This window comes from Pseudorasbora parva, chromosome 1, assembly GCF_024679245.1.
Source record: "Pseudorasbora parva isolate DD20220531a chromosome 1, ASM2467924v1, whole genome shotgun sequence".
In the NCBI taxonomy this organism is placed as follows: domain Eukaryota; kingdom Metazoa; phylum Chordata; class Actinopteri; order Cypriniformes; family Gobionidae; genus Pseudorasbora; species Pseudorasbora parva.
The window spans coordinates 26,927,970-26,954,978 of record NC_090172.1 but is presented as its reverse complement, the minus strand read 5'-3'; the positions used below and the strand labels follow the sequence as shown (position 1 = coordinate 26,954,978).

Below are 27,009 nucleotides of genomic sequence, written 5' to 3'. Positions count from 1 at the left end.
GAATGTGTTCAAATTTAAAAGGCACGACGAGAAGCTCAGCGCAGCAGACGCGAAGCTCAGCGCCGTGCTGTGCCACGTCACGTCTTTAAAATATTGACCACCCCTATATTGCCGGAAATGGTATGATCCTCATTTCATAACACCCACGAAGATTCGACCGTGAGATCAGTGGTCGAATCCCTCTCCGCATATCGATCCATCGAATCTTCGACTATTCGTGGTCAGCCCTATTTGCAAGTAACTTCGTCGCTCTTTCTTTTAAAATGGTCCCACACAGTAGGCTTACTTCTTTTCCATTGCTTTATTTTGCGAAATATGTGCAATTCCACATGTCGACGTGCCCCGTGAGTAAACAAATACAGCATATTTTTCTTGACCCATGCAGCAACCAAAAAAAATAAAATAAATTTAAACCATTTAACCCGAATACTCAATATGTTATCAGTTATCAATATGAAAATGATAACTGCACCAGGCTGAAACTAGCAAAAATACACTTTTCAAAAATACACTTGCGTCGTGCCTGCCGTCACATTGAGCCGGGTGTATGATAGGGCCCAATATCTGATTGATGTTAATCTTATTACTAGTCTTCTCCTTTAAACGTCATCCTCTTATTTACCTTGCGTGATGTTACAGCGGGGATACTCTCATTCATTCAGTGCAAAACATGATGGATGCAGGTGTGCCTTTCAGCATGAGATGTTCCAAACAGTTGAAGGAACTGGCCCTGTCCTGATCTGGCCAGTGTTGTATTGTCACAAAGGTTTATCATTTGCACATTTTTTAAAACAATTGCCAATTTAAGCATTCTAGCGGGAAATTGTTTTAATGTGTGCTCTGTGACAGGGTGCAAACAATAAGATCAATTCTCTTTCATGTCTTCATGCACTAGAATGGACAAATTCGTCCTGCTTTATCTCTAAATGCCTTCTTCGGCGAGTATCCTGACTTATGGTTATGGTTAAGTGAACACAAACCGTAGAGAAAGACACCACGTGTATCATACTGGATCCGTACATTAGTCTTACAGGGATAGTTCACCCAAAATAGGAAAATGTGATGTATACCTGCTTACCCCCAGTGCATCCAACATGTAGGTGTCTATGTTTCTTGAGTAGAACACAAAGATTTTTAACTTTGTTTTAAAATAGTGCATAAGTGGCATGGACTAACCTACTGGCTTTCATACTTTAACAATATTTGAAAAATATTATTTTCAAATATGCTGATGCTCATTTGAAGATTAAAGGCGGCATATTTATGAAGACAGAAAAGGCATTTTGATTTGACTTGTCTTATTTTACTAAAGATATCGCTACGTTTACTATATCAGTGGTATACAACCAGGGAGCCAGGGTCCACTAGGGGGTCTCAGCATGTTGCATCGTTGTTAACACATTAAAATATATATATTTTTTTAAACATACACATACTATATAACTAACTAATATAGGGCCCTATAATTTCCATGATGCAAAAAAAAATGCAATTTACTGTATAATGTGGAATTTCACGAAATTTGTAAATTTTTTGATGTACAAATAAAAAGGAGGTCAGTACACAAATCAAATTGCAATATAGACCAGTGTATGTGAATATTAAGCCACAAAAGACAAGGCTATTTAAATATGAATCCTGCATGTTCCGCATGTCTGTGAGAATGAATGGCGCAGATGTACGCTTTCATTTACCACAGACACTGAAGCTTGCGCAATGCTCGCTTCGGTTTCAGCCTCTGCCGCCTCAGCGTTTTACCGTTTCATTTGAGAAAAACTACCATCATATCATAAACACACAGAAACTCAAAGGTCATCACAAGAACCCATCAAAAAACGCACAGAAATATATTACCGTTCTATTGTAGAATATAGCAATGTACACTAATAATAATAATACATTGTATTAGGGCTGCACGATTAATCGAAATCAAACCACAATCGCGATTTGGCTTACATGTGATTATGAAAGCACAAAGGCTGCTATTTTTAATTAAATAAATATATGCCTAGTGTGTCGGTGAAGAACAGCTCTGTGATCAGTAGTAAATGCAGCTCAGTCTGAAATCACTGCAAGTTTGAGTCACTTATAAATGTGCGTTTGAAAAAACAACACATGTAAAACATCTTTACAAACTAGTAATGTGAAGTGTTGTAACAAAATACATTTAATAACATGTTTTAACTAAATTTCTTTAGTCGAGCGTTTGTGATCTGATATGGCTTCTTATTGTAAATGGATTGCATTTATATAGAGCTTTCAACAGACCCCATGGCTATCAAAACAAGGAGTGTTGCCTTGACAACAGTGGAGGGTAAAAAATGGCGATGGAGGACACATCTGTGCAACCATATCAATTTGAACCGGAGTCGGACCCGGAACAAGATGACAGTGGACAACCCCAACAAAATTCGACAATTAAAGGTTAGTTAACCCAAAAATGAAATTTATGTCATTAAAGCTACACTGTGTAACTTTTTTAGTTTATTCTTAGCTATTTACTTCTTTCAAGTAATATTGTATTCTCGTAATTTTATAATAAACCATTGAAAATACTTAAGTGTTGAGGGTTCGGATGGCGGTCGCCATGTTACTCCTCCATCTTGAAAGTACATTTGCCAAAGAGGGACATACCCGTGAATTCAAGCTTCGCTTTTCGCGTTTTTACACTCGATGGCACCGTGTCGAATGTGAAGAGGAGGATTGCTTAAGGCTGCTATATGATGATGGAGGATCACTCTTAAGCCCCTTTCACACTGCACGTCGGACCCGCAATATTCCCGAAACATTGCCGGGCCGCCTTCTGTGTGAAAGCAACCACGTCCCGGAATTGATTACCGAATTCGACCCGGGTCGGGGACCTAGTAATATTGCGGGATATGTATCACAGTCGCCAAGGAAGCGGAAAAGAGAATTAAGACGGCAACGCAACAGGCAAATCAACAAGACAAAAGTAAATATTGGAGTGGCCTTTCCAAGATGGAAAGAGCTCATGAGGAGCAACGATTTTAAAAAGGACACCGACGTTGCCTGCTTTCTTCACGACAGGTAATATTAATTCAGCCTATTTGTGTATATTGGAAGTTTTATTGTTGCTTGGCTAATTATATCATGGTGTGATGTGCATAACACAAGAACGACGTCTAGGATAGTTTTCCTCGCGTCAATGATGAAAAAGTATTGTTTACCTTATAACATAAATCCGTGTTCTATGACGGATAACATGAGATTAATATTTTAATTGCATTTTAATTTGTTTGCCTTACGCTAGTGATGTCGTACAATATACAGAATAACGATAGCACTGATAAAAGTTCCTTTACTAAGATTAGCTTGCATTCGTCTGGGAACCTGATAGCTGATGTTAGCAATGAAATGGTAAAAAATAACGAAAACGTAAAACTATTATTCATTTTACATAGATTAATTTAATCATAGATCATTTGGCAAATTAAATAACTGCAAATTATAATAGATTTCAAAAGTAACCTCATCACTTGAAGCAACACTCACCGAGGTCGAACTGGAAGCCATGACTAAATCGGCCACCGTAGGAGTTGAAACGAAATCGAAATTGAGAGGAACAGAAACTATTATTCACTGGATGGTCATATATCTTTTCACCACTAGATGGGGGAAAATATCACACAGTGTAGCTTTAACGACTCACCCTAATGTTGTTCCACACCGTAAGACCTCCGTTCATCTTCAGAACACAGTTTAAGATATTTTATATTTAGTCCATGAGCGTATCTAAGTGTATGCACACTATACTGTCCATGTCCAGAAAGGTAATAAAAACATCACCAAAGTAGTCCATATGTGACATCATCTGGTTAATTAGAATCTCTTGAAGCATCGAAAATACATTTTAGTCCAAAAACAACAAAAACTACAACTTTATTCAGCATTGTCTTCTCTTCTGTGTTTGTGTTTAGTCCTCAAATAAAGATTCAAATGGTTATGAATCAGTTCAGTGCTTGTCATTGGAGGACCAACGCCATTTAAACATGGTTTACCAATTAAGGACAGACAAAAGAAGCCACTTGATTAGATATGAGCTTAGGTCCAAATCAGTGCAAAGCGTATTGGTGGGGACTAGTCTAAACTGGTCCAAGAATGATGGACCTTTGGAACTCCACGTACGATAAGCCCATGGTCAAAAGTCTGATCTACCAATATAGCAAAAAAAACAAAACCTACAGTAAGTGTGAGGATCACTCCACTTTCTAAGCTAAAAAGTCAAAGGCATTGTCCATTGGTTAACTCCAGATCCCACCCACAGTTGTGGTCACCATCACCTACATCCCTTTGTCACAGAGTACATGTCAGTTAAGGCCCAAAGCCATTAATTAATGTATGACCTTGCGCTTCAGCATTTTTTAAGTCACAATATAATCAAAATTGATTGTTTCATTTTTGTTTGTTATGGAATATTGCAGTATTTATTATAAATGGTTTAACCGTGCACATTATTTTGTAAATTCATGCACCCTCATTATTTATCAAAATAACTTCCCCATCCCCTCCCTCTTGCAGTGCCATCTCTTTTCTCCGATGACGTGTTTAGTGGCGTGAGGGCGGGACAACCCGAGTTGAAATAAATCAAACTAATTGCTTCGACAAAAGCATTTTTCAACCGTTTAACAACCTCGTGTTTGTCTGTCTTTATAGTTAGTTATTGTTGTTTTCTATGAAGAAAATAAAGGGATTTTTACTTTCGGAACCCATCTGTTGCACTCTATTAGGATAAGTGACGTTTCTCTACTGCAATCACTCTTTAGAGATAAGTGGTTCCTGGAGGGCAAATCAAATACCTTGAGGTATATTCATTCAAGATCTATTCAAATAATAAGGGAGGGACACCGTGACGGAACTGAACTGTAGCATTCAAGCAACGGATCTCAGCCCAAAACCCGGAAACGTCAAGCGGATTAGATCAGTGGAAGTCAGTAAAAGTTAGTAAAAGAAAAAATGTTGGGCTTCAGCCGTCATCTTAATAGACATTCATCTTCTTGATAAGTGATGTATAAAGTGCTTCACAATAAATCATCAAATTACATGAATCATCACATGTTAGGCTATCATCATGAAACACCGTAACTAACTGGCTAATTGTTGATTTAACAATGTCAGTGCAGTGTGTGTACTGAGTACCAACCTGCCCATTTCCCGAGATTGGATGCCCTCATCAAATTTCCATTCCCCACAATCCACACGCGAATCCCGTTAAGCAGAGAGCAAAAAGTGCTCACTGACACCCAGGCCACAGTGACAGCACCGATCCAAAACAGTGCATCTGTCAGCAGCTCCATGATAACAGAGTCAACGTGCCTCGGTGTCTCACACACGTCAAATCACAACTGTTTCACAAATTCTGCAACAAATTACAAATAACCGAGATGCTACACGCTGTCGGCTCGTTGGTGTGCTGGAATAAAGCACATCCGCTTCCGCGTTGATTACGTATGTTACGTTAATCTGCAGACTGCTTTCTGATTGGATTGGAAGTTCTGTTCGTCCACTCATTGGCACGTCACCGCCCATCACCTCATGCTTATCACCTTGGACTCGGAGAGAAAGGCAGAAGATTCAGGTGTGAATAAAACATTGTTAAAAAAAATATGTACGGTCCCTGAGAGGACTCAAAATTATGTCGCGGGAACGATTACATACATTTCAACATGTGTGTGAGTCACAGAGTCAGACAGTCAGTTGTTTTTTTTGCGGGAAAATGAAACAAACCGACACAATTAAAACAAATGTACATTATGGAAGCAGACCTTAAAAAGGAGTTTAGGTTGAAATGCTGTTTCGTATTTAATCAGTACTTTTTAATATATTTTAAATTTTTATGCAAAACATGGCATCTAAAACAGAAAATATACCAGTGCCCTTTTATGAATCGTGAAACCTTTGGTTAGACTTTATGAATCGACTGAATGAAGACTTTATATTGGTATGTGCTAAAGCTGAAATATTGAAATTATATATATTAAATTATAACAATATTTAACTCAAGTTTTTTTCCCTGAACTTGCAACTTTGCCTTGTTCTAAAGCTGCAGTAGGCCCTACATCACATAAAGCAAGCTCTTGTGAGATTGAAGGGAACAAATATTAGCTATTATAGCTATTAAAATAAATAGGTAATGTTTTTCCAGTTATATTTTTACAAATGACTTATGACGTATTTTATGGAAATATAAACGTACCGGTAAGCCCATAGGTACAGATGATATTCTTCATGCTCATTTATTCTGTCTTATTTTTAATATGCTTATAAATGTAATATGCATTACCTACTACACATTCCTGTCCTGATATATAATTGGCAGAGCTGTCCGTTTTTCATTGTTTTTGTCTTGGTTTTTATTTTAACTGCTATAATGTCTTAAATAAACTCTAAAAGTTTTCTTTTTTTCTTCTTCTTTTTTTACAGAATGCTTCATGCAAAACATACGTGAGTTCAGGGTATGTACATATTTCTTTTTTTTCCAGTGTATCTTGCTTTTCACATACTGCCAGATTTATTTTTTAATGTAGCTATTACTTATCATCCAGCACGAAAAAGTGTGAAGTCATGCAAACAACAAAAGACAAATCTGATTAAGAAAATTGTAATTAGTAGGCAGGTTAAAGCACTGGAGAACCAGAGAATTATAAAAAAATAAATGGATAAAAGTCTGACTCTTTATACATAAAAAAAGATAATAGAAAATGAATGTCAGATCAGTGTATACACACACGTAAACACACATTTCAATCAGAAAGCACTATAGACTTTTTATATTTACGTAAACTAGTATTATTACTACAGAATAAGGTTAATCAAGTACAATTTTTTTTTATATAAAAGAAACATTTTGCTTTATTTTTGAACCAGTGATTTATTAGGGCATCTGCAACATGTTTTGTCTAGTTCAGGGATTTTCAACAATTTTGTTCTTATAGGGTTTAGGTACAAAAAACACACACAGACGGTGCAAATGTTTTCTACAATGCGATAAGTAATCATCAGCATTTACTAGGGCTGTAACGATATGCAATATGAAATCGAAATCGCAATACGCAGGTCCACGAACCTGTATCGCGATGTGAGGAGGCAGAATCGCGACACACCCCTTCCAACTCCCAGAATTATCCTTCCTGTCCAGGTCCAACTTTTAAGTCAGCAGTATGGCAACATTTTAGCAACACAGTGGAGAACAAGGATGGCAATCGTGTAGTTGACAAGACCCACACAATTTGCCGTAAGTGTTTCAAGAAGCTGCCCCAACCGGCTGGCAAAGTGGTGTGAGCGTGGCGTTTCTGTTGCGTGTCATCCGCGGGGCGGCTGCGTGGCGTTTTCTCTTTCTTTGCACACCAGAAGCGTGTCTGACGCGGCGCTTCTGTTGGTATTGATGTACAGGAGGCCCTATACTTCATGTTAAATATATATTGCCTATTGGTACCGCAAAGAAAATGTCGGCAGTAGCCTATTGACCATACAGATATATGGTATTGACGGCAAAATAGGCTACAGAATACTGTACAGAATAAAACAGTTTTGTCCCCCCCATATCGAGGTTTGTATCGTACCGTGGGTCAAAAATCGTGATACGAACCGAATCGTGGGTTTGGTGTATCGTTACAGCCCTAGCATTTACAAAATTGGACAAAATGTTTCTCTTGTGTCTGATGTTTAGCTGTGATTGCTCATACTTTAAGACAACTTGTTTAACATTTTATATCAATACCTGCATTGAATGTTCTGATTGAGACTTGATTTTTAATATGTCACAGTGAAAACTGAGTCATATAAATGAGTCTGGCTATTAATAAGAAAATGTTTGGTTTGTATTGGCAAGCTGACTGCATATATTGCATCCGAGAAAGAAAAAACACATGTTCATTTAGTCTGTTAAAATTGTTTAATTACTTAATTTAAATATACAGACATTTAAATAATGAGTAAAAGTATTAGATTCATAGTATTACACACAAAATGGAGAGTAATAATTTATGAGGAAAACATTGAAAAGCTAACATTTTTATATTATATAATTTGGATGGTATGTCCAGTGGGAAATTGTTTTTACGTGTCCTTGTGTGTGTGTGTGTGTGTGTGTGTGTGTGTGTGTGTGTGTGTGTGTGTGTGTGTGTGTGTGTGTGTGTGTGTGTGTGTGTGTGTGTGTGTGTGTGTGTGTGTGTGTGTGTGTGTGTGTGTGTGTGTGTGTGTGTGTGTGCGTGTGTTCTTGTTTATATGATTTATGAGGACACAAATTTGTATAATGACATATTACACTTGTATTACACTGGTTAGGACTACAATTATGACAGGTGAGGTGAATAACACTGATTATCTCTTCATCACGGCACCTGTTACTGGGTGGGTCAAAGCATCTCCAAAACTGCAGCTCTTGTGGAGTTTTGTTTGGGTCTGTAGTGGACAGTATCTGTCAAAAGTGGTCCAAGGAAGGAACAGTGGTGACTGGTGACAGGGACACGGGTGGTCAAGGCTCATTGATGCACGTGGGGAGGGAAGGCTAGACCGTGTGGTCCGATCAAACAGAAAAGCTTATGTAGCTCAAATTGCTCAATAAGTTAATAATGGTTCTGAGGAAAAGGTGTCAGAATACACAGTGCATTGCCGTTTGTTACATATGAGGTTGCATGGACCAGACCCCTTTCTGCTGAAAGTGGCAACAGTGGGCACGTGAGCATCAGAACTGAACCACAGAGCAATGGAAGAAGGTGGACTGGTCTGATGAATCACGTTTTCTTTTACATCACATGGATGCAGGGTGTGTGTGTGCGTCACTTACCTGGGGAACACATGGCACCAGGATGCACTTTGGGAAGAAGGCAAGCCGGTAGAGGCATTGCTTTGGGCAATGTTATACTGGGAAACCTTGGGTCCTGCTATCCATGTGGATGTTATGTTGACATATACCACCTACCTAAGCATTGTTGCAGTACTTGTACACCCTTTCATGGAAACAGTATTCCCTGGTGGTCTTTCAGCAGGATAATGCTCCTTGACACAAAGCAAAAATGGTTCAGGAATGGTCTCAGGAGCACAACAGCGAGTTTGAGGTGTTGACTTGGCCTCCAAATTCCCCAATCTCAATCCAATCGAGCATCTGTGGGATGTGCTGAACAAACTAATCTGATCTATGGAGGCCCCACCTCACAAATTACAGGACTTAAAAGATTTACTGCTAACATCTTGGTGCCAAATACCACAGCACACCTTCAGGGGGTCTAGTGGAGTCCATGCCGCGTTTTAGGGCTGTGTTGGCAGCAAAAGGGGGACCAACAGAATATTAGGTCATAATGTTAGGCCTGATGGGTGTGTTTTTAATTAAGAATGTAAAACTAAAAAACTAAAAAAAAATTATATGATTGGTTGCTTTAGGGGTAGGGTTAGAAGATACAATTTGTACATTATAACATCCATTGTGTGTGCATATTTATATGATTTATGAGGACAAAACGTTTACTAATACTTTATTAAAATCTTGTTAACATTAGTTAATGCAGTGTGAACTAACAAATCATGGACAGCTGTATTTATATTAACTAAAGTTAACAAAAATGAACAAATACTGTAACAAAATGTACCGCTCATGGTTAGTTCATGTTATTTAATACATAACTAATGAAACCTTATGTGGTAACCTAAAGTGTTACCGGTTTTGGTAGTTAGCATTAGTTAATGTATTAACTAACATGAACTAACAATGAGCAATATATTTGTTACAGTATTTATTCATCTTTATTAATGTAAGTTACTAAAAATACAGTCATTTATTGTTAGTTCATCTTTATTCACAGTAAAAGTATTGTTTATTCTTAGTTCATGTTAAATAATATTAACTAATGAAACCTTATTGTAAAGTGTTACCAAAACTTTAAATTGAAAACAGACATAACAAATGTTTTCAGTAATCTATAACATTTTCTTTATATTATTTATATCTACAAGACCTCAGGTGTCTATATAAAACTATGGGTGTTTTGAATGTTTTGTCATGTGAAACCAGGATTATAACTTTAGTTTTATAATTAAAACTTTTATAATTAAAACTAAAATACAAAATAATAAAAACTATATATTAAAAAAACACATGGCACTATTATTAAGACTATGATAAAAATACAATTCAAAATATTAATAAAACTATATCTTAGTGACTAAAATAACACTTGTGGAACATCACCAATAACAGCTAAACAAAATATCAATTAAAATAAAGTAATTTGTGAACATTGTTGTTAGCAGCGGATAGTGTAAGTATTTCAGTAAAATTCAGTTCAGTTGTTAATTTGATTCAGCTCATTTTAATGAATTAGTTTATGTAGAGATATATTTAATATCAAATTATAAAGTGGAAAGGAAAGATGGGTTACATACAAAAAATGTTTGGTGAAATGTTGTTATTATAATTTTTAGATTTAGATTTCAGTGCCTACTAAAAAGAAGGCAAAATGTCATTGTAAAGACTCAAAGTCTCTTTATTATCAGGTTACAACATTCAAAGAACATTATTGTTTGTAAGATGCTGTAGCTTTGGAAATATATAGATTTATAATTTAAAATGTAAAAATCTATAAAATAGCAGACAGAAACGACTGGTGTGTACTGATGCAGAGTTCTCTCCTTTTACTACCATTTGGAGCACTGCAACCACAGTGTTTAACTGTCCAAATGAGAGTTAAACATTTGCAGTAATATAGTGTAATATTCTACTATATTTATCATTGTCTAGTCTACATTAGGAGTTTTTCTGATTTTCCTGAACACCCGGCATATTTCAAGCAGCCAGTGAACAAAACATATTTCTAATGTAAGATCTAAACCCACATTCTTTGTCACATATATAAAGATATCTTTAAAGATAATCTTTAAAGTTGCACATGAGAAAAATGCAGTGAGTTCTCTGCACATCTCAGTCGTGATTATTATTATTGTTGGCAGGTGCATTCCTCACTCAGTATCCAGAATGTTTGTAATCCAGAAAAATGCTTCATTTTAAATCACTTGTTTTAATGTGAATTTGCAAGTGACCATGATGTGTACTGAACCGGTCACAATGTCAAGAGTAAAAAAATGTTGTATACAACTTACAGTATTGGCCAAAAGTGATGTCAGGCCTAGGAAATTGGCATCTTCACCCTTTATTTAAATGTTATTATAAATTTGTTAAAGATTTTGTAAGCATACTGTGTAGTTGTGCTTGGACTCAATTGTTTTATTTGTGAGGACGCATGAAACATGCCAAATTGTGTGGACATCATTTTTGACCAGGCTGTCATACAAAGAAATTACAAACACATGTAAAAACAAGCGAGAACCAATGATAACTGATTATTTTGTATCACTGTATGCCTTTTGCATCCTAAAATGAAACGGTAAGTTTCAACAATGTGTTCAGCTATACAACATGTTTGAGGCTGTCTGTGCCTATAGGAGATGAGTGTACAGATGCTGGGTTATGTCAACCTAAGGTGAAGCAAGCTTTCAGAGCAAGGTCTTCTCTTTGCTTTTGACTGAAATGCTTAATGCAAAAAATATGCAGCTGGAAAGGAAATCAAATTCAAAACATGAAAATAAACTGTCTACATAACATCTACTATATTAGAAAGTGTTTATTTAATATAAAAACAGGTTTATTTGAAACTAATTTGCATTTATGTTGTTTAAAACCAGCAACACTTTGCAATAAGGTCTCTTTTTTTTTACATGTGTTAATGTATTAACTAAGGTTAACTAACAATGAGCTATAGTATTTATTAATCTTTGTTAATACAAAGTTAATACAAAAAAATATAGCTGTTCATTGTTAGTTTATGTTAGTTTACAGTGCATAATGTTAACAAATACAACTTTTGGTTAAAATAATGTATTTAGAAATGTTAAAATCAAATGAACTAAGATTAATAAATGCTGAATCTTGTTAACTATTTAACTAATGAAATATAATTGAAAAGTGTTTCTATAAAATCGGATAAGTTTGCAGCCTTTGGACGTGGTGCAAAAGACGTGGACGTGGTGCTAAATTTGTGCATGTGTAAAGTGTATAAGCTTTCTATTCATGTCGTATTTATCATATATATATATATATATATATATATATATATATATATATATATATATATATATATATATATATATATACTGCTGGTTCAGTTGAGCTTGTATGGTCATTAAAAGCAAATATCCCTTCTGGGCATCACTTTTGGCCACTACTGTATATCATAAGCATGTCCATTAACAATTCTAAATGTGTACCCAAGGCATTTCATATCTTTTTTTTTTTATATAAATCACGCATAATCTGAATCTTTAAGACAAATAAGGACAAATCACATTGTTTTGATAAGCAATACTAGAAAATTATCAGAGAATATACTGCTTTGCTTCGTGCATGATTAATAATTTACTTTGCAGATTTTATAGCTTTAACAAAGAAAGGCAAATACGCACTGACACATGCAAACAACTATAACATTGCTTCTGAAATGACTAAATTATTTTATAAAACACTTTGAAAGACTTGATAGTAGTTCACAACCGTTTGTAAAATGGGTTTAGCTGGGCTGGATATCACAACATGAGATTCATCTGCGTTGAACCTTATGTGTGGTGTGTTTACCAAAACAAACCAATCAGTTTGACCATCCAGATGTTTTACCACACTGCAAAAAAATGAACGAGAATGAAAACATCTCTTGTATTTGTAAACATTTATTTTCTCATTTATGAATTAATACAAAATAACAATCCACTGTTTGTACATGTGATTCAGAGTGGTTACGATATGAGCGCATCACCCCTTAAACAGAGTCAGAGGATGGGAATCAACATTAGATCGTTTGAGTTTAAAAGCATAAAATTGAACAATTCCAAAAGCTTACAGAACTGTAATTTAAACGAAATATGCAACCAGTGCGCCTGCTTACATTCAAAAAGGAAAAACAATCCATAAATGTTACATAGTATGTCCAGTAGCTATCAAATCAATGACATGATAACAAGCATTTGAGAAAACACACAAATACCATTATTCACGTGCCTGGCATCTGTTATTTAGGCATGGGCTCTCCTGATCTGTTGATTTAGATACCCATCCCTCTCACTGCATGAAAACCCTGGAATACGGGATTATCCGGGCATGGTAAACTCCTGTGTAATTTGAGGTTTACCGGACGTATGTGGGAAAAAGCGGATCAGAGTAACACGGAACAGTATATTTCAAGATACACCCGGAAACCTCACATATGCGGACATATACAGGCATCCGTGAAATTTCACGGAAATATACAGCTGAAACACTGCTGGGTGCTAGGACTGGTGACTGTTAGGTGTGAAGAAGGCCTTTCATATGTTAATGACACTAAGGTGTTGGCTGTTCTCAGAGGGAGGGGTGGCAGGGGAGGACTTCAGGATTTTATGACTCTTAATCAAAGTTTTTATAAAAACACTACAAAATAAACACCCCTAAGATATAGTCACAAAAACTTTAAATTAAGAAATTGAATGGAACAATTAAAGGAAAATTAACCAACCATTTTAGAACAACCCACATTTATTGTTAAGTTTTACAAAATGCAGTTAATAACAATAACATTTAATAAAAAGGAATGTACATTAATATGAAATAATGAAAACATGGCTTTAAAAACACACAAAAAAACCCAGATATGCTCAAAATAAAATTAAAGGAATAAAAAGAAGGTCGTTGGAAATCGCATGGGGCTAAATCTCAAACATTGTGCAAATGGGAATTATGGCTGATACCTTTTCTTTTGTTTGACTTAACTGCACAATGTATGTACTTAGTACACATCTCCCTGCAATACGTTCCACAGGTAGGAACGCTGCTGCACAATCAGTCTGTGTGCCACACCTCCAGAGGGTTCCCAAAGAAACATCTGTCTGGATGAGGGTGCAACCACGAAACCTTTGCAACAACATGGCGTATAGGACGCGTGTTAGTTTTTAACACTGATTATAAGAAATCTCTTAATGACTCCAGCACGCAGCTCTGCATTTGGGTCGAGGACTGGTTCGTCCAAGAATTTGTATTTCTCTCCACGCCTCTCTTTTTAAAAAACCCAGGTCTTTTTTTACCAAGGTCTCTAATGACTGAGTTACTTTCTAGTAACAATAGGTTAGTTTGGGGTACAGATATTCCTTGCCATTGAAGCTTATCATCTTTTTGGACAGACAGCATATTCAGTGAAGTTGTCGTACTGGTATTGCAACAAAATTTTAGTTGGCTGTAGGGTCAACAATGTTGGCAGATCAATATTATAGTTTATAGAATTAAATAAGACCTAATTAATTTATTTTATTTGTATATTTAGTTGAATAACGTTGATCATAAATTTAGTGTCCCCAACTGAGTAAGCCAAAGGCCACAGTGGCAAACCCAGGAGACACCAATCAACACTGAGAATATTTCCAATGAGCCATCATTTGTCTGAGGCATAGCAGCAGTGCAAAGATGGCATTGTCTGAAATGTTGAACAATGCTTGCCAGGTTAAAAGCATTATTGCTAATAGCTTTACAAGTAATAAAGCAGAGCTGTCTCTATTGTCATTATCTTCTTCAGGTTTGTCATCTTTAAAATCCAAATGTTCACTGTGCTGACCATCTGTAAAGACGTGTTGCTCTTCATGGTCACTGTCATCATCTGAAGACGTTTCACTGAGCTCCAAGGAAAGCCTGAGCAGCTCATTGCGTTCTTCTTCTTCAAAAAAAAAAGACATTTGAAAAAAAATTAATAGAAGTGTAACAATACACATCTGTCTGTGTGCATCAATTTAAATGTAAGGAGCCTTGCCTTCAGTGATGGATAAATCAAGAAGATCTGCCGAATCTTGGTTCTCATGTAAATGCTTGGTTTCTTCAAATATGCAGAAATCAACTTGCTCTTGGTCTCCAATGTCCTCTGTAACAATTAAAGAACAATACAACGATTTTAGCTACACAAATTTACATACACAAGCTAAATACAAAGATTTAGTTTAAACAGTGGAACATCACAACACCAATTGGTTAATGGCTGGAGCTATGCATTTGTCTAGCATTATCTTAAAGTTATCAGCTTTTTACTAAAATCCCTTAGAATCACATATCATGCACTTTACAGTACAGTGTACAGGTCATGATGGGCCATAGAAATGTTAATGGGCCATTCGTAATAGTTTATCCAAATAACTTTAGTTATTGTTATGAATGGCCCATCATGATTTAAATGTTCAGCAAATACAGCTATGACCAAATTTGTAATAAATAAAAGTTACAATGTATTAACAAGACTTATGCCTATACTGGAAAAAACAATTAAGCAAATCACTATTGTGTCAACTCTAACCAAAGCAGATCATAAACATCAGTGTAATGTTGCACGACATCAGTAAATATAACCAACTGCTGATGATCACTAATCTTATTTTACTTGTCATTTGGTTTTACATTAAAAAAAAATGTTCAGTAACTTACCAAAATGAATACCAGCATCATCCCAGTCCACAGGTCTCATTTCGTCTGGATGAAGTTCATCACATGCACTCACTTCCAGCTCTGTGTTGTGATTTGTCTCAGCTGTAATCGCTCCATTGTGAAAAAAAAACTTTTTTTTTGTGAAGATAAAAATATGCATGTGAAACATTCTCGTTGCAGTGGTGGCAAAACCGCCGAGCTCTCTTTCTCGTATTATTATTATCAACAGGTGGTTGTCCTTCCATGTTGATAGATAATTATGTCCGGCATTATATTTTTTCACCAAATTAAAGATACACCTGCGACGCGTCATACCGAGGGCGTGGTTTGAGTGGGGATTAGCAAGCAAACAACACGCGCCAAAGAGGGGGCGGTTTGAGGTTTGAAATCAACCACTCACAATACAGGTGGGGACGGAGGCGCACCCAATAGTAGTGTATTGTTTCATGCGCGCGAAAGTTGAAACCTCCGCATTGTTTCCGGAAGTACAGAGAACGGAGAGTTGTTTTTTTTTGTGGTGTTTGGTTGAGATTTGGAATCGATCATTTTCGACAGATTTAATATGGAGAGTAAAAGGAACCTTAGTTTTTCTACTCCACTGAACAAAGGAGGACAAGCAGCCTCAAGCTCAAGCCCAGTTACTTTGAATGCCTTGATGAAGCAGCTGATCTCCGGCCAGAATGCTATATCTCGTCAGCTTACTACTTTAATATCTGCACAGCATGAACGGGCTGATCTTCTCCAAGAGGCTCTCCATCGTCTTTATTCTCTCGAGCAAAAGTATGAGCAGCACGGACTAACTTACAGGAAGAGCCTAACAACATTGTGAAAAGATTTAAAAGGGCACATAACGTGAGGTAAGTTCAGTTATTGTTATATAATGTGCCTGTAAACCAAAGTTGGCTTACAATTAACGTTAGCCTGATAACGTTATGTGTTTTGTCTCCATCGGTTACTTTGATGGCCATCTTATTCAAACTTGAAAATATTGTGGTTCTTGCAGATTGTGAATCCGTTTAAACGCATTTTAATTTCAAACTTTACAGGAATCTGTAAGGTGCCTTTGTGTGAAACCCAATTCAGAGAACAGCCCACACAAATACGATCCACAAACTGGGTAAGACTGCTTATTGTATACTGTAAATGTTAGGTTAACCTACTACTAACGTCATATGGATTTGAAATGCCAAAACTGAATTTCATTAATTATAACTGCAACTTTTTCCCCCAGAATAGTCATCACACAACCTCGCTTTGACCATTTTCCTTTGAAGAATTAAGTACAACTTTTACAGATGTTGACCCTGAATGTGTAAAAGGTAATCTTAAAGATTGTATTATTTTTTTTAAAGTAATTTTATATTAATATTTACCATGTGTGCTTTGTTTTGCTTACTTTTATTGGTATTACAATTATTCATGATTTATTTAGCAGGTTGCAAGACATATTGAGACACCACGGAGGAAGTATTCTGTGGCTCAACCTGAAAAGGCCCAAAAAAAGACACACTATGAAGAACATGGCAAAGAACCGTCAAAGTGAAGGGTAAGTTTAGAAACTTGCTAAGCATTTATTTTCTCTTTAGGAGATATGATTTTGTCCATATTGTGATTAAACTTAAACATTAAACCCAATACTTTGATCAAATCTGAGTGTGACATAACCATACTCATTAGTGAATAATGCAAATCACATGTAAACTGGAGTGAAGAGTTCTGCTTGTCATGTGAGCATCTTCCTGCGATTAAGACCGTACTCTTAGAATACATAGTTGCATTATTGTTGCACATGTAAACACAGTCTGTGTTTTAGTGGTTAAATTACTGTCATGTTTTGCAGTTGCTGGAGACCAGGTCCAGGGTTGTACAAGCTAACGCAGAAAGAGACCTGTGAGAGACTGCAACAATAGAGCAGATGTCTGATAAAGATGATGCTGTTGTTGATGGAAGGCCAGTGTGGATGGTGAGGTCTCCACCAAACAGAACCACGGTTGTCTGCGCTCTCCCAAGTGCTACGAACCAGACAAGAGGCTGACCCATGCTACACGTCACATCATCAGTGCATCATTTTAATGTATTTTTACAATGCTCTTTGGAAATGTTTCCACTTATATATATTGTTTACTTAGAACATATATTATATGCATTTTTTTTCTTTTATTTCTTTACATCGCAGTCCTTTAAATAGAATTTGCTCACTTTTTTTTCCCCCATTCATTTTATAATATATGTTTACAATGCTCTTTGGGAGTTTTTTTTATTGTTTTTTTTTACTTATTTTTATTTTTTACTTAGAACATTTATGTATATTATATAACCTTTTTTTAACATTCTGGTTCTAATTTTATAATGTTTACATTTTTGCATTGTCTCATTTTATAATGTTACATTTTTAGATACACTGTGTATTTATTTCTTTATATCGCCAACTTTTAAATATGTTGTGTTAATTTTATTTTTCATGCCTTTTTTAGCCTTTCATTTTAACTTATGTTTATTTTATATAGTTATATTTATATTGTTTATTTGTTCCTTTTAAATGCCTTTTATTTTTGTATTTTTGTTGTTCTTTACATTTTCATCCCTTTTAAATACATTTTGTTCACTTGTTTTTGTTTCTCCATTCTATTCTTTTGCTTGTTTAAAATGCTCTTGGTAATGTTTTATGTACCTTAATAAATATTCCATATTTTCCTAAATTGTTTTTTGTGTGTATTTTTCCTTTGGGGGGAGAGGGGGGTGGGGTTTATGGTGTATGAACAGTATCTGCATAGCTGACCTATAACCAATCAAATCACTAAACTATAAGGCCTTGGGTGGGCTAAGTTTTAAAAGTAACCAATAAAATCACTTTACTGGGTTTTCAATGTGCCCTGTCCTCCAATAGCAGTTTGGGTTTTGGGAGTGGTTTTAAAAGAACAACCAATCCAGTTTGAGTTGAAAGGCCAATAGGGGATGGGAGGCAAAGCTGCTCAGAGGTGTGAAAATGTCTCCTGAAAAAACCTGATGGGATTACTTGCCATGGCAACAAATGGCTGTAGCATGGAAGTATACGGCCACAACATACATCCGATTTGGTATCATTCCGGATATATACGGATATATACCGATCTATGGAATTTGACCTATCCGGCCAGTATACTCCCGGATTCTTCCGAATTTCAGCAGTGTATACAGGAGTATACGGGTCCGGATACACCTTTTTTCATGCAGTGTCTGTGTGTGTGTGTGTGTGTGTGTGTGTGTGTGTGTGTGTGTGTGTGTGTGTGTGTGTGTGTGTGTATATACTTCTTTATATTACACAATGTAATATAAACCTGAGAACTGCTGGTTGGTCCCCACAGTGTAGGTGATCTCAGGTTTATATTGATCTCAGGTTTATAGATCCAGGTAAATTGATTTATAAGCATACTAAATGTTTTTTTTGTTGTTGTTGAAAATTTAAAAATGCAGAATGTTTCCTGTGATGGGTAAGTTTAGGGGCAGTTTAGGGGGATAGGAAAGTCCCATGCGTGTGTGTGTGTGTGTGTGTGTGTGTCTGCTTCGCTGTTTTAGCTCAGACCCTTTGGCTGGAATAACCTGCACACATATTAACATGCATTGATGTTATACATTATTTTTATTTAAAATGCCATACTTTACAAGACAAAGTGAACTGTTTTGATGTGTAGTGTTTGCTTGATTAGAGGACGAGACTGGAAAATGAAATGCATGAAGCCCTGAAACTAGTGAGAAGCCTTGAACATAATTCCATCATAACAAACTTTTGTTAGGGCATTTCAGTTGACTATGAAAATAGAGACTAAAAAAAGAATTAAGGAAAATACTGTCAGCACCTACACACGCATACACACTTATGACTAATTTGTATATATCAAATAATTATTTTTCTTTTTTGAAAACCTCATAATGTTGAGTCCATTAGACAATTGCTTTACTGTAATCGTAAAAGCTAAGGGACAGAGTCCAAGTGTATATGAGCCTTCACGAAACTATCACGACATCAAGCATTACATTGCATGTTTTGAAACAATAAAACAAATATTCTCACAAGCAAGATCCCCTATTATCCAGTGTTTTTAAAAATGCGTAATCATATTTCATAGCATAATGAAGGACAGCGTAAAACTTGCTTTTAAAACGTAATAATACTGTAGTGGTTAACTGCTCTTTTTGTTTTGCATCTTTAGAGTAGCACATTACATTATCAGATGCTGTGCACAAGTCGCATACCATGTCATGATGATGATGATGATGATGATGATGATGATGATGATGATGATGATGATGATGATGATGATAAAATGATTCAGGTTTTTTTTTCTTAAGTCAATTAAGAGAGTATGTGTGCTGCCTGGTGAAATGTGGATACATCTAATGTTGAGAAGTTTGAACGGATTATAAATGCTCCCTTATGAAGATTAGTTTATGTTGTATACAATGAATCTGTCTATAACTTGTTAAGGTAAGTGTGAACAAGCCTTGTATTTTCTGAGCAACATTTTTGAGCACAGGTAAGGGCACGTGACACTGGTAGCTTAACGTTTTTATTCTAAACAAAGATTTTGACATGTTCTTGTAGTGAGCAGCTGAGCACCAAACACGTGTTTTAAGTGAATTTATCACGGGCTTATTCAATGATCGGTCCGTCCAGTCCCTACAACGTTTACTGTTGACTACATTTCCATGAAAACTCATTGGAGAGCCACGAGTCGTGTTTAGAAATTGAATGGTAACTCTGCAAACACACTTGATGTTCCACGAGCTGTATGCAACAGCACCTGCGCGCGCGTCAGCTGCGTCTCTGCAAAACTCCAAATAAGATGTCACGATCCAGATGTAATATTGTTTTTATTGCATTTGCGCTTTAATTCAGTTGTTTATTCACATAGTAAACCCGTCAAGCATCCCGTCGTTTAAATGAGTTAGTAAACATACAGTCCCCAACCCTTATACTCTTAAAATTCAGAATTAAATCACATGTTAAATTGATTAGGCGCGGTTGGAGTCACTTGATACTGAAAGGGTGTGCCAGACTTAGGCTTGAAAAAAATGAAGGAAAATAGACCGAGGATTTTGTTTCCAGTCTTTCAAAAAAATCACATAATAACTCATGAGAATGGCAACGTGTGCCATTCTGACAATGAGTAGCCTATGATATAGTCCAAGAGGAGCAGAAGTAAGAGAGAGCTTTCTTCTATCATTCGCTGTGTGTGCCCTCCGCAAATGCTTTTTGGGGTAAGGGCTTCCCATTGATAGTTGAGAACAGCAAGCCCAGACCGCAAAAAGATTCGTGAAAGACTTTTCCATACGCTTTGAATGTGGCATCTGAGTTGCAGGCTTGGTCCATAATTACTGACAGTCCATGTTGTTGTAGCCAATGGCCGGACCGTGTGCAGTAGACTCCAATTCTACACATTCGCGGAGAAATGCACAGGATCCGCTATGATGTACGACTCCCTTCCTATCCGAGCCCGCGCACCGTCGTTTTATCCGTGCTCTGGTGCCGTTCCTATGGCCATACTGTACATATTCTCCTGTTCGTGATGTGGTTAAGGAAAAAGCTGATCTACTCCTGTCAGTCGATAGATCTGTTGAAGGAGGGGAATTACTGCGCTCCAGCTCACAGTAAATAGAGAGCAGTGAAGGATTTCATTGGAGCATACGATAACTCGTCATTCGACCAATCCGTGCTCTTCTCACACAGGGACCCCCCTTTTTGAAAAAAGGAAAAATATAGAAAACTAAATCTCCACCGGTGTGCGAAATGCATTTAACAAATTTGCTTCATTGTTGCCTTTGCAAAGCGCGTTTTCTTAATCCGAAGGTGTTATCCTGTCGTTCCTATGCATATCTCTGATAATGGAAGTGTTATATTATACGGGTTTCGGTTGTTGACCGGGTGTTAATCTGAGAATATTAACTCAAAGCATCTGGAATTATCCATTCAAATACAAAATGCATCTAACTATAAGCACCACCACCGCTGATAAATATCAAAATGATCCAGCTGGACACTTACCATAAATTCCTCAAGATCCTTGTGTACAAGCTTTCACTAGGTCTGTAGTCACCAAAGCTTCCTCTTTTCCTTGTCTCATAAAATAATGAACATCATTCTCTGAGCCTGGCTATATTTGGATACCCCACACACATCTCACGCGCGCGCGCACACACACACACACACACACACACACACATAAAAACCTCGTCCTCACAAGCACGAGCACACATGCACACGCGCACATAAACTCTCTAACCACAGACTCGCTTTTTTTCTGAATGTAGAATTGCCTCCGGATTCCAAGGTCAGGACTGAGAGTGACAGTGAGAACAGCGAGACCCTAACATTTAAGTCCAGTCTTAACAGATAGCGGAGACATGATGAGGTTGTGGTTTCATTTGTGGAAGTTTCCAGTCAGTCACGATTCCCTCCATCTGTCTCCGGCACCCAGCGCTTTGCCCCTACTGACGCAGCCGACGCGCATTACTCACTTTAGCAGTCACGACTCGCCAATCTGTGCTGTTTCCGATGAAACCGCACGCCAAAAAATGAATTACCAAGGAGAGCTGGGCTCAAACGTTTGGCAAATGTGAAGAATTGATTGGTCTTTGAAGTGATGAACATAAACCATGTGTATGACCGAAATTGTACAGCTACAAGTGTAGTCTGACGAGCTGGATTTACCAAGACCACGCATTTGGTCTATAAACAAACCGGATAAGCGTTGCTTATGAGATTTGAAGCTGTGGCTACTCCACATATTCCTTTAAAAAAAAAAGTGATCTTGAGGTGCTATGGTTTATCAAAGGTTCTTGTTAGATGGATCCCATGGTTTTGGCTTTTGCTCAGGATGAGGGACCATCTCAATCAGCTTCTTAGGCTGGATTAGGGTGGTGTTTACAGCAGGTTTCCCAGACTATACCTCAGGGTCCCCGTGCAAGGTGTGAATTACTAAACGTATGTGATATTCTGAATTATTAAGGAAATGATTATATGCTGAAAAGCAATATCGTCCAGTGTGTGGACCAGAAAACGCACTGCCACGTACAACAATTTTCACATGACGGAGATCATGGAATGTTTTATTCATTGGTAAAGGTCTTGAATGAATCGTCTTTTATTGGTTTCTGTAAGGACTGGACGCTAGCAGAAGTGTGACTGAAATTTCAGCACCCATCGCGGCGGACAGCTCCTGTGCATAACCCAGGCTTCGTCGTGCGATATCGGCCACGAATGATAATAATAAAATGTTGTATGTTGTATAGAGAGTTCATCAAAGGTAACCTTTTTTTCGTGATTAAAATAAGCTCCAATGAGATCCCCCTCCGTCTTCATTCACTGAATGCAGACAGGGTGATTCCCTGACATGATACGTGCGATAACTAAACCTCCGCGTGCTCAATTAAGTTAATATACAGAACTGTCCAGATATACATTTAAAGGCAGAAATGAGGTCACCGGGAGAGCGAGAGGTCTCGCCGGTGGAGGGAGCCCTCGATGTGAGAAATACACGTGTCAGCACTGAATGAAACGTTCAATAACACGCGGAAATATCTCAAGGACACATCGAGTACATAACGTGCCGCCCTGGTGTGTTTTTTATGCCTCAAAACGATGGCTGCATATGAGGGTGATACCCCTGTCTATTTCTGGATCAAGCTGTTACTATTTTTAGAGCACTTGGAGAAAAAAGCACTCACAAATGCTCCTCAGAGGAATTGTACGTGATCACCGTGACATGCGCGTTCACATCTACTCTCTAACGCGGTCGTGACGCTCGGTTATGGAGACATGGCATCCTTTAGAAAGGACTAATCATGATTTGTACTTTTATTTGAATGGATGCGGGGTTTTCTCTTTTTTTGACAGGCTGTTGAACTGATGTGAGCCACCGATAAGCCAAAATTTTCTGCATCAAAACGATATTTAATAACAGATAGAATCATAGACAAACTCGTACTTAATTATAACTCATAAATACTATGTATGTATGTATGTATGTATGTATGGAAAATAAGTATTTTCTGTTTCCCCCTTCATCCAAAGCTGCGTCAGTTGCATTGACGTCACGTTCATATTCTCCTCCTTTTGCCGATGCCTTAATGAAAAATATTACTGCTGTATTCAGTGGCTGGTTTATCGTTTAAGGCGATAGTATGACAAATGCTCAAGGCAAAACTGTAAAAAATTATTTATAGCAGGGGCAGTTTTTACACACACAAGCTCATCAACCACATAAACACGCCAATGCTGCCATATGAGCAAGAACGGACACACTGATTAAACTCTTTCTTGAAAACAGGAGGACCAAGACCAAGGACAAAAACGACTCTTTCTAATATTAGCCTTCTCAATGTCGCATAGTAGCCTACAAACCAGACTACATACAACAAAACCTGACACAAACAGTCATATAATGGTCGTGCCATTGGCTGATGGTGATGATGATGATGCAAAGACGAGCAGACGTTGCCAGTAAAATCTGGATCTAGGCCTTATGCAAGCCCTAACCTACGTCCATCTGTTCACGGCTGTGCTGCAAAAAGCCACGATTTAGCCTGTTGTAGCCTCGGTTTATCGTAAATATTTTTTTACGAACACGCAAAAGACTAGTCCTTATAAATAAATAGAAACGCAGGGTAAAGATTCGCCAGGTGATCACTGGTTAAAATCCTATACAAATATGCTTCCATAGGTGCTTTGTGTTTATGCATCAATAGACTTGTTATTGCATACTGTTTTTCCGTGTCAAATGTAGTCTGACGCACGCGCTCGCGCTCGCATCGAGGCCTTCATTGAGTCGTGTAGTCGCTGTCCGTGGTGCTGAACCTGCCACCCGCCACCCGCTCATTTCATCCGAGGAAACAAATTGACCCTCTTTTCTTTCGGGGGTGCAGCAGGACACAGCTAGCACGGTCTAGACAGGTTGCATAGTCAGGTTGCATAGACTTAAGTTGTAGCAGAACAGGCTCAGTTAAGAGGAGTAAAACATGAACACGACTGACATGAAAAAAAAAATAGCCTATTTCATCCGGGTTTTTTTTTTTTTTTTTTTTTTTTTGGTTTGTATGTTTGTTTGTTTGGTTTTCTTTCTCTATTTTTTAACGTAACTATATCAGTGCGATTCATAAATGTTACAACAGCGCGAATCGTGACCACTCGGCAACAATGAGAACAACACGCTTTGAGGACATCGCAGTATGGATTTAAAGTTGTGAAGGGACGCATAATATCAAGGACGAATCTGCTACTATTATAACTCTGCCAAGTATCGAGATGAATGAAAAAGTTATTAGAAAGACTCATACAAAGTGAAGCGTGCTCTTCTGTAATCCTGAACACAAACAAAAAAGTAGCATCTAGTTTAATCTGAACTGTTTATATTCTTAACGCATGTAATCCAACCTCAAGCAATCGGCTCCTCAAGCAACATCTGCAGTTAAATTCCTGATCACTTCAAAAACCCGATCTGAAGTGAAATAAACCCCCTAAAGTTCAGAATGAGTTAAGAACTTAAACGGAAAGAAATATCACTCACCATATGCATGTTCTCGTTCATCGAGGTGAAAAGTGATGTTCGCAGGGTTCTGAGAGGAATCGAGGCTATACGGAGTGCACGGACGTGCGCGTGCATTTGGAGACCATAGTGAGACCATAGTGCGTGAATGAGCTCGCTCGGTTTTTTTTTTTTTTTTTTTTTTTTTTTTTTAATGAATGAATGAATGAATGAAGAGAAATACATAGCTTAGAGAAAGTAGAAGCATTCCAAGTGTATTTAAAGGTGGGTTGAACTTGATTGCTGAGAAGTTAAAGGAGGGCTGGCATCCCAGAAACTAGTTTTGCACAGACAGAACACGATGATCTGCGTAGATCTTCGCATTCATTGTAAGAATTTACGTAGTTTTGCTAACACAATAGGCTACACGATTTTAGTATTTTGTGTAATAAAGCAGACTGTGTTTCCTCGTGCTTTATATTTTTATATACATGCTCCGTATGCTTAATTGACTGGACACCAGGGCTTCTTAGATACAGCAGTGTCATTTCTGTTGGTGGAGAGCACAGCTTTCCCCGCCAGCAGCCTATCACTGTGCTATTGACCCGCATTGACGTCATTAGGTTTCCCTGGGAAACGCAGAAATTTAAAAATAGTATCAAATTAATTCAGCTGACAAAGAGAGGGGGCGGGGCCCTGGGTAAAACGGGTTTGATTGGGATGGGTTGTAGATGGGGGCTCTTCTAAAAGTGTGGCACTCAACTAGACTCGGTGTTACTACTGAAGTGTCAAGCAAAATCTATCGAAGGTGCAAGCCCAACTGCTAGCGTGTGGCTGGTACTATTTTTATAGTAGCAAGGAGCTTAAATATTCTGGTATCATGGTTATCCTACATCTTGATCTAGTATTATTAGGCATACTCTTAAACTTCGACATTATTGATATTTTTATAGCAATTCTTTGTCATGAATAAATATAAAGCGATTTTTTAATGGTATTATAGCACGCAAAAATAGCCTATGTACGTCTGTATGTCTGTTTATCGAATGGCATGAGGCTTCACAGCCACCTTGTGGTCAAACGCCGAATTGCATAAAGTATAGCATCGACCTATTCTGCCAATGTTAAAAATGGTCTGCAATCATATTAAAAACCCGACACATATTTACAACATATCCATCCAGCATCCCAACTACCACTTTTTATTAATTTAAAGTTATAATTTTTCAAGGGGGTTGATTTGATGAAACATTTTATAATGTGACCCATTTACAAAGTTGTTGGGGGTAAACACTTTACAAGAGACACACTAGCATGATTTATATTAATTTATGCTTAACAATTACTGAACGTGTTTAATTTAGTTAAATAATCAGAAAATATACATAAACATCTTTAAAAACCCCATGTCCAGTTCCACTTGACTATATATATATATATATATATATATATATATATATATATATATATATAAATACAGATCAAACTGGAAGTGTATTGTAGAACTTTGAGCAAAATTTCAAAATCCTGCTCAAATCTCAAAGAGGTCCTTTAAAAAATTACAATAAATATGCTGTTAAAAAAAAAAAACCTCGTTATTGATGTTTTTCTTTGTTTAAATGTTTTTTTCAGTGGCTTTGTCTTCAGCCTGAACATTAAGGATTTATTCCATGTCAGCTGTAACAGTAGTTTGGAAGCAGTACAGGAAACGATCAAGGGAAGCTCTCCTCTCCACACGTTTGCAGTAGTGGATATTATTAGCTAAGAAAAAGCAACAGGAGGACAAACAAGATGCTTCAGCCTGCTTTGATGGCAGATGCAAGGAAATCATCCGAGCATACCAGCTTAGATAACAGCAAGATGTGACTTCCTGAACTGTTACCATCAGCAATAACATGGATGTGCAAAAGAAAGATTATAGTGTTTCTTTTAACAATCTGTATTCTGAAAACATTTTAAAACACCCTTTATACACCTAGCAGCTATTGCTGAGAGAGGGACATATGGATATGG

The 27,009-nt window shown here is 37.2% G+C and overlaps 1 protein-coding gene and 2 long non-coding RNA genes across 4 annotated transcripts in view; 1 reads left to right on the top strand and 2 right to left on the bottom strand.

Annotated features, from left to right (window-relative positions):
* hsd17b12b (hydroxysteroid (17-beta) dehydrogenase 12b) overlaps positions 1-25,171 on the bottom strand; it is a 64,619-nt gene extending 39,448 nt beyond the window's left edge. Inside the window, exon 1 of one of the 2 annotated variants that reach the window (XM_067437443.1) lies at positions 25,039-25,171. In XM_067437443.1, coding sequence (XP_067293544.1) covers positions 25,039-25,156 — 118 coding nt within the window. In that variant the 5' untranslated portion in view covers positions 25,157-25,171. Of the gene's footprint in view, positions 1-5,161; positions 5,478-25,038 lie in introns of those variants that run through there. The other variant, XM_067437442.1, reaches the window with a different exon arrangement.
* Positions 16,365-17,365, top strand: LOC137083830 (uncharacterized). The gene is made up of 3 exons (XR_010906618.1): positions 16,365-16,613; positions 16,728-16,815; positions 16,929-17,365. It is a non-coding gene; the product is annotated as an uncharacterized lncRNA (long non-coding RNA).
* On the bottom strand, positions 20,329-21,832 carry LOC137083824 (uncharacterized). The gene is made up of 2 exons (XR_010906613.1): positions 21,519-21,832; positions 20,329-21,211 (listed from the first exon to the last, which is right to left on the bottom strand). It is a non-coding gene; the product is annotated as an uncharacterized lncRNA (long non-coding RNA).
* Positions 25,172-27,009: the final 1,838 nt, after the last annotated feature.